Source organism: Pinus tabuliformis, chromosome 4_2, assembly GCF_031772625.1.
Source record: "Pinus tabuliformis cultivar Carrire ecotype Pingquan chromosome 4_2, CPIR1, whole genome shotgun sequence".
Classification (NCBI taxonomy): Eukaryota; Viridiplantae; Streptophyta; class Pinopsida; order Pinales; family Pinaceae; genus Pinus; species Pinus tabuliformis.
The window spans coordinates 261726550-261735355 of NC_142304.1; the positions used below are offsets into that span (position 1 = coordinate 261726550).

Genomic DNA, 8806 nt, shown 5'->3' on the forward strand with positions numbered 1-8806 from the left:
TGTTGTATTTGACTATGGCTTCTCCCTACTGGCCCTACAATTTTTTGCCTACATTGTACATGCGACTTTCCTTGGATGTGAGTTGTACTATTTGGTGGTTGTAGCTCTTTGCTACTCGACTTGGCTGCAGTTTGGTGGAACGAACAAAGTTCGTTCTTCAAGTTAAATACTCCAAAAGACTTGGAATGTGTAGATCTCCATTGAGATACAAGAATATATGTTAAAATGTATGAATAAGAATGATGATACAATTGAGAGTGAGGGTCTCGTATATATAGCTAGGTAAGTACCCTTTATGAATGGTCATGTCTCCTTAAACATGCCTCTTTTTATAACTAATTATTACTTATTTACATATTATTATGTTTATTATTTATTATCTATATTTATTACTTTTACATAATTATATTCATAACATTGCCTTCCTCTTCAAAAAGCTTTGTCCTCAAAGGTTGTTGATGAAAGGGCTTGATCTCTTTTTCTACTACGAATGTCTTCTGCGTGATCTATTTTTCCGCTACGAATGTCTTCTTGTCTTGGGACAATCGTCTTTGTCGATACAAGTTGATATGATCCTCTAAGTAACAAACAAAACTGTTGCACTGAGAAGGGATCAGACCATCCTAAATTAATCTTCTGTCGAATCTTGCAACGACTGGAAACTTGTGATGAATTGTTATCCTGTGAGTGGATTGCATTGACATTAGTATTCTTCGGAACATCAGTTTGTTGTTTCCGTTCTAAATACATAGCTTGATTGAGTTGTCTGCTTTCATGATTCAGATGTCGATAAGGAATTCTAGTGATTTGATTTTCCCTTTGTTTGTGTCGTTTTCTTGATTTATTTGAAGTGCCTGATTTCGTTTAGTTATGAAAGTTGAATGGTTAATTTCTTGATCTTCACTTGAATCTTTTGCTGCTGGAACTGCAACTTCTGAGTACATCTTTACTTCAACTAGTTTGTCCTCTTCTTGAGTTGTGATATTGACTAGAATGGTATTTGTTGTCTTTTTGTCAACTTGAATTTCTGCATTTGATGCTTTCTTCTCGATAAGTTGTTGTACCTTGTTTTCTAATTACTTCTTGTCCTTCTTAAGCTTCTTAATTTGTGTCTATAATTTTTCACTATGGTCTTTAAGCCAAGAAACTTCTTCATTTTTCTCAGGGGTGATCTTGTCAATTTCTCTTTGCATATTTTGTAGTACTTTTTTTCCTTCTTGAAAACTTATTTTTGAAATATCTTGTATGCCTTTTGGTGTTACTGAATTTGGTTTTAGTGTAATATCCTAGAGTGTTATTTTCTTCTTCCTGTAGGAAAATGTTAAAACTTCTTTTTTGTATTCAGGATGAAGGAACCTAGGGTTTCCATCCATGGCGAACCCAAAATAATGTCACATTGTTTGCTCCATAGGGTTTGAACTGAGTATTGCGATATAAATGTATAATCCTCAATGTTTAACTATAAATTGGTTATGTCATATTTTTTGTCGCCGAAACAGTCTAATTTTTTTATTATATTTGACTCTGGAATCACTAATTGATTTACGATTTTAGGCGTTATATAATTTTTTATCTTTGGCAGGTGAGATAGCAATTGTGACATCTTTTCCCGCAATAGACCTTGTAATTCTAAATAGCATTGAAACATAATTACGTGAAGTTTCCGAAAATTTTCCTTCCTTTATTTTAGAATGAGACTCTATTCCCCTCTCTTCAATGATTGACTCCATTTTGCTTGTCAAGATGAGCTTAAGGCTTTTTAAAAAGTAATGCCCTCTTAATCTTTTTAACCTTTAAACCTCTTTTATAATTTTTTGTTAAATACTTGAATTGAGAGAACTTATAATTATCAAATAATTAGAAAGTATCCTTATGAGTAAATATTTTTCCTTTTGATTTTTTTTGAATTTCCTTTGCACCTTCAAATAATTTCACTACCTTTAACAAAAACGTCATTTCATTAATATTATCAAGCATCACAACCTTCTCTCACAACCGTATTTAGATTCGTACCATAAGTGTGGGTAACTTATTTATTTAAAAATTAATGTAATACCAAGTTGAAAGGCACTGACGATGAGAGGCACACACAGGGATGTACGAAGATACACAGTTGTACAAATGCAACGTTTTTAAATTTAATTGTGCGAACGGTAGTGTGGACTGTACGAGCAACAACGTAGAAGGTCTAGATCGCAGTGAGGGCTTGATAGCGTTGGAGGAGGCGGTGGAAAATGGACCTGGTGGTGCCCTGTCAGAAGTGGCTACGACACCCGTGGTTGCAGCTTGTAGCGGTTGACTCTAGTAATTGTGTCTTCTGCAAGGCGAACGAATGACGCTTTTGATGGTTTTGTTGGCGGCTCAAGGGCGGTGGCCGCCGAGGTGATAACAATGTCACAGAGTTTGCAGTGACAGACAATGGTTGTGGGTGAGGCGTCGTTGGTGGTCGAGGCGGTGGTTTGTGAAAGTTGTGGCTACCTGTCAGCGTGGATGTTGTTGTTGTTGTTTGATGGCAGCTGCGTACTGTGGCTGAAGGTCGTCGTAGTCTGATTTTTGTTTTTCTTTGGTTTGTGGTTTTTTTTAAAAATTATATTTCTATTTTTTTATATATATAAACCTTTTCTTGATTTTTTTTTTTTTTTATATATATTGTTTTTTTTTAATTTATTTTTTTTAACAATTTTTTTTTCTTTGTTGAATAACCTCTTTTTCTTTTTATTTTTATTTTTCCTTGATGATATATATATATATATATATATATATATATATATATATATATATATATTCTTCTTCTTTAAAAATGGCCAAGGGTTTCTTGATGAAATCAGCAATGGAGAAACTCCCAAAAGTGTAGTGAAACACTTCAATCTCGACGAAAACAATGTTGACGAAACCTTGATGGCCAAGGGCCTGGATCGGAGAGCATGGCTCTGTGCAGCGCAACGTTTAGAGGATTGGACTGCTCTCATACCAAATGGAACAAACAAAGTTCGTTCTTCAAGTTACATACTCCAGAAGACTTGGAATATGTAGATCTCCATTGAGGTACACGGATATATATTAAAATGTATGAATAAGAATGATGATACAATTGAGAGTGAGGGTCTTGTATATATAGCCAGGTAAGTACCCTTTATGAATGGCCATGTCTCCTTAAACATGCCTCTTTGTATAACTAATTATTACTTATTTACATACTATTATGTTTATTATTTATTATCTATATTTATTACTTTTACGTAATTATATTCATAACACTCGGTGGCTCATCCTATCTACTATTGCCCGCGTCTGCGGTGATCCCCTGATGACTGTCTCCTTGTAGGTGGGCTGTGTACCCCATGGCCACTGATGGATTTTCCTTGGCCTCGCAACTGTTTCCCAGTCAGTTGGCAGCGCCTATGTTGTCCCCTCATAGCTACACTATGCAGTTGCGGCCACTATCAGCCCACCTCTTATTTTTATTTTTTTGACTTTTCCTCCAGTCGCTTTTATACCCTTGTGACTCCAGTGGTGGATGGAACCCTTTACTTAGAGGTTCAACTTGCGGCTAGCAGGTGCTAGCTTGGCGGCTGCACTCTGTTCTTGCATGACACCTCCTTTGTTGTTGGCTAAGAATCCTTTCGGTTTGCTAGCTGCTCATTTTTTTTTTGTTACTTCTAGCTGTTCAGCTGCCCACATATTTATTTACTTGAGTACAACATGATTCTTGGCCTTGCACATGATGTATGACCGGATTTGTACTTTGCATCTGTCCTTGGCTGTGTTCTATATTGAGACTGGTCTTCAGCATTCTGATACCATGTTGAGTTTCTAGCTTGGCAGCTGCACTCTGTTCTTGCATGGCACCTCCTTTGTTGTTGGCTAAGAATCCTTTCGGTTTGCTAGCTGCTCATTTTTTTTTGTTACTTCTAGCTGTTCAGCTGCCCATATATTTATTTACTTGAATACAACATGATTCTTGGCCTTGCACATGATGTACGACCGGATTTGTACTTTGCATCTGTCCTTGGCCGTGTTCTATATTGAGACTGGTCTTCAACATTCTGATACCATGTCGAGTTTCTTTAACCCCAACAACTTGGTCAATTACTACCTAGTATATTTCCTTGTAGTAAAATATTTATAACGTAGATCTACTGCATAAAAGCATGGCTGGGATTTCAACACATAAATAAAATAAACAGCGGAAGCAATTAAATCACTGACTAATCTCACATGTTTTGCCCTTCAAATTGGTTCTTCATTCAAATAACTTCAGAACTTACAAGGGCTCCCTTCCTAGGATAATGGCCCTCTAAGGATAAATACATACAACAATAAACTTTGGAATTTGATCCAGCTGATCAAACCCCTAATCTGTCCTTTGATCTGCTTGGCTGATCTGGATCCTTCCCTTGTTTACCTCTGCACTCTTCCTTGAACTTTGCACACTTGACTGGAAGTCCTCCACCCAATCTTTGAGATTTCACTCAGTATGTCTTGTGCTGAAGATGTGTTCACTCTAATCTCTCCCTTAGTCTACCCTTCCTTTTAACAATTTGAGTTATTGACTGAATCCACAACCCTAATCTCCAAAGTGATTGACTGTTCACTTGAGATCAATGGTTGAGATTCATCTAATTCGCTAATGCAAACGACTTTTGCATTTTATTAGATTAACTCACTTTATCTTATAAAAGTCAATTATTTTAATAATTAAAGTAATTTCTAAGGTTAAGGGTCAATTAGGTGACTTCCACATGCCTAGACACTTAGGCCTGTGTGGAAGTACCTGCCCGAGCTACTCTCATCAACAAGAACAATATACGATTGTCACTCCTAGAAAACCAGAAACGGCATTAAATGAGGGCATCTTTTATGTCCAGGATCATGATTAATGTTTAACACTGAAAAAAATGATGTGTTCTGTTCCTGCGTAAAATGACATTATGTCGTGAGGTCATAAGTAACACCCCTTCCAAATTGGGGAGAGTAACTCGTCTCAACAGTGCAGGGCGTGTGTTTTGCACCTGGGATGTCAATGGAGGTGAAGTACAAAGCTTGCTTCTTGCTTCCCTTCCTGTCAGATTTTCACTTAGGCCCCTTTTGTATGCATTTTTCCTCATGCAGCATGCATTCTCTCACTGACAATTTGAAGGTTGCGTACATGATTGGATGTTGTTGGAGTGTGAACCATACTGGGGCCAGATAAAATAGCTGATGTGCACTTGCTGGGGTCCTTCCCTCATTGAATGGTTTGCTTTATAGGTAAGATGATGAGCTGGAATACCTATGCTAACTGAAAAGCAGCCATAGGACCTGAAAAAGTCCAGATTCTAAGGACAATCCAAATTTTAAGGAGTGACGAAGGCTGTTCCTTCAATACATTATTTGAATGGGTCATTGATCATGTTATAAAAGCTTCAAGGGCACCTTTTCCAGAACCAGTATGAGCCTGAAGTAACTTTAAATCATGGGCACTCTCCAAAAGGACATATAATAGGTGGTGCCCACCCTGCTTTTCTTCCTGCGGTCACCACTTATACTTGCTTTGATGCACCCTTGGGACTGGATCTTTATCCGAGACTCCTTGGGGGGGGGGGGGTGGTGTAAGCACTAATCCATATTTAAAGGATAAAGGTATGATTCCTTCAATGATGAAGCCCTCAAAGAAAGGCTAGACACTGTCAACCTTGATTAAATTAGGAAGTTGAATGTTATGCTTTTAAGGTTTAAGCACATGGCTCAAGGAGATCAACCTTGAGTTTGCCATCAATGATCTAGCTAATTTCAAGGAGTTTGTTAAAATTGTTTTAATGGGATGGTCATCTATGACCTTCTCAGGAGTCAGGATTAATCCATCATGAGATATAATGTAACAGTAAAGCTATAAATAAGAAAAGTAAATTCTAAAAGGGGGGTTCATTTGGGAGTTAAAGTGCTTGATTAGTGAGAGAGCAACCTATGCTTCAATTGTTTGTATGACCAAGGGTATGCTGTTCATCTCTTCTTCCTGTAGACCTGCTGCTGTGACCTGAAGTAGTCTTTGGATCAGTCCACCTTTCTTTCATGTGAAGACTTATTTCTCTTTAGAGGTTTGACTGGGACAAGGTACAACATTGAGACTATTCCCTGATGTGTTTTTGTAATAATTGAAGGATCGGTGATCCCTAATGGCAGACTTTCATCTCTTATTTCTCTGAATAAAGTGCTTGTGGTTCATTCTATTTGCATCATCTGAATTCTGCTAATGGTTGTATGAGGAATGCATGACTTTCATCTTCTTCATTGAGCATTACTACTGAGCTGATTGATTTTCTGGACAAAATATCTTTTTCCATGGAAAACTTCCTTGAGGAAACCTTACAGGTGTTTCCTCTCATTTCCGTGAATGGTATCGGGAGTAAGTGTGCCTAACCCCAAGGGACCCAGGTGCTTCCTCTCCTTCCCATGAATGGTGCCTGGAGTAAGTATGCCTAACCCCAAGGGATCCAGGTGGATTTCATCTTGTGACCCTCCTTGGTCAATATGGCTTCAGTATGGCAATTCAAACCACTTGAAGTGACCCTTTGGGCTTTTTCTGGACAAGATATATCTTTGCTTCTCTGGTCATATTTTTCATTGCCATTTCCAGAGCCTCCTTGTGTTAGTTCAGACTCCAATACCTGACAGAGGCACTAGTACTATTGATTCCTATCATATATTCGTAAAACATCCTAAAAGATATTATCTTGCTATCTGATCTGATTTGTGAGTCTAATCTTAAGGGACAGATTAATGTCATTTATGAACCAAATAAAAAGAGAGAGGAATGCTGCTGTGGCGACATTGGGCAGCATTCCTAAGTTGCTCTGAATCTACTCTTGGGTTCAGGAGGCCACATGTTCCATCTATTTCAATTTGTTATGCTTTTTTCCTTTTGACCATTTATTTTTCTTCGTAGCCATCAATACAAGGATACAAATTAGGCCCTGTGTAGTAGTATAGTTTTCATAATGAACTTAGTAAGGTGTTTATATTTGTTTCCAGTGCTTTGTATTTCACATGGTTGACTATATTTTTGCAACTGAATGACACATGTACGACTGTTTACTAGATTAGTGTAATTACAGAAGCAAGTCTGAAGTAGCTATATCAGATACTTCAATACCATCCAAAGTTTTGTCAATTAGATCAGCATTTAAAGTGATTTTATTGGCTTGGGGATATTGTGGGCTTCAAATACTTTTCCCGGAGAAAGCCCATGCTGTGGTCATACTTTATTTCTCTGTTTGTTAAATTGATTTTCATATGCTGTTTAAGATGATTTTCAAAAATCATATGTAGCTACCATTATAATTTACTACCTTGATTTATGTAATGATGAATCTATCTTAGTTGCTCAGCTTGTTTTGCTTTTGTTTCAGAAAATGCCAATTTTGTGCTGTGTGCATTAAAATTTACTATCTTTAAAAAAATGGCAGAAATATTTTTATGCGCATAAAAGATTATTGAAATTCTTTTGGTTCAAAGTGCCATCGGTGTGCATGGATGTGTTAAGATTGGCATTCACTTTTTGCAGGCAGAGAATGAAGCTGTAGGTAAGGAGCTTCAAAGAGAAATAGAGGCTGCAGGTGAGATCTGTTATTCCTTATGCTACAAGTTCCTGCTTTGGTTGTTGTTTTTCCTACAACACTATGGAGGTTTCTGTTCTAATTCTATATATACTGAAATGAAGTTCATTGTCATTGCTTTCCAGAGTTGGAATTTAAGCAGAGGCAGGAACTTTTTGACATGATAGCAGACAACTGCTTAAATATGAAGCCGCCTAACTAACAATAAGCCAGAATTGGGGCACCCTGATTTTTGAAAGGGTTATAATATTGGTAGCCTACCACTTTCACGGATCAAGTTCCAATATTTTACTTACCTGGATGACGTGACTGATGAGCTTCTGAAACAAATTACCAGACAACACATTCTGATATTTATTTGAATTTGATGCTGTAGATAAGCGATAAGGAAATTTGTACAAATGCACAACTTTTGCAATTCTGCAAGTAATTACATTAAGTAGTCTTGAGATAAAATGTATGTACACAAATCAATTTTTAGAGCACATATTGTTCATATTTCTTTTGTGTCTACACTCTAGACAAGAAGTTTTTTGATAAACTTGATATGACTCATGAGCTTCTGAAACGAACAACCAGTCAAAAGAATGTGATGTTTATTTGCATTGGATGCTGTAGTTGACAGGAAATGATAATGAATTGTACATGTGCACACCTTTGACAGTATTGCAAGTAATTAGATTAAGTTAGAATGTCTTGATATAAAATTTGTGTCCATAAATTGATATTTCAAACACAAACTATTCAGCCTCTAGACCAGTGTTACCAATATTGCAGTAAAATAAAAAATACCGTGTTATATTGCTGCCTGCATGATTTTCAAAGAATTGATATTATCGCTCCGAAAATTGCTATATTTTCTTACTGGCAATATTATCATGATATTTTGTGATGTTACTGCACGTCGATGGAAAATATCATTCTGGCCATGCCAATTATGCTTTAAGACTTGTTTTTTAGCTTTTCCCCCTCAAAAACAGAGCCAAGTGTTGAATGGTGTTGTCATTGATGCCAACGTCAGTTCTTGAACGCTCTTAATATACGTCATGGATAACATCAGTTGGAAACTCCAATAGACAAGAAGCCCTGAAGGAATCCCTAGAAACCATGCAATTGTTGAAGTTTTTGAAGATGAAGATCAGTGGATTTTCTCTGGAGACCATAATCATTGGATAGTCCTCATCATGCTGTTTCTAACAATATATCAGTGT

The 8806-nt window shown here is 36.9% G+C and overlaps 1 protein-coding gene across 1 annotated transcript in view; it reads left to right on the top strand.

Annotated features, from left to right (window-relative positions):
* MED21 (mediator 21) overlaps nucleotides 1–8252 on the top strand; it is a 191512-nt gene extending 183260 nt beyond the window's left edge. Inside the window, exons 5-6 of the mRNA XM_089428500.1 lie at nucleotides 7544–7595; nucleotides 7721–8252. Of these exons, the coding sequence (XP_089284626.1) occupies nucleotides 7544–7595; nucleotides 7721–7797 (129 nt within the window). The 3' untranslated portion in view covers nucleotides 7798–8252. The remainder of the gene's footprint in view (nucleotides 1–7543; nucleotides 7596–7720) is intronic.
* Nucleotides 8253–8806: the final 554 nt, after the last annotated feature.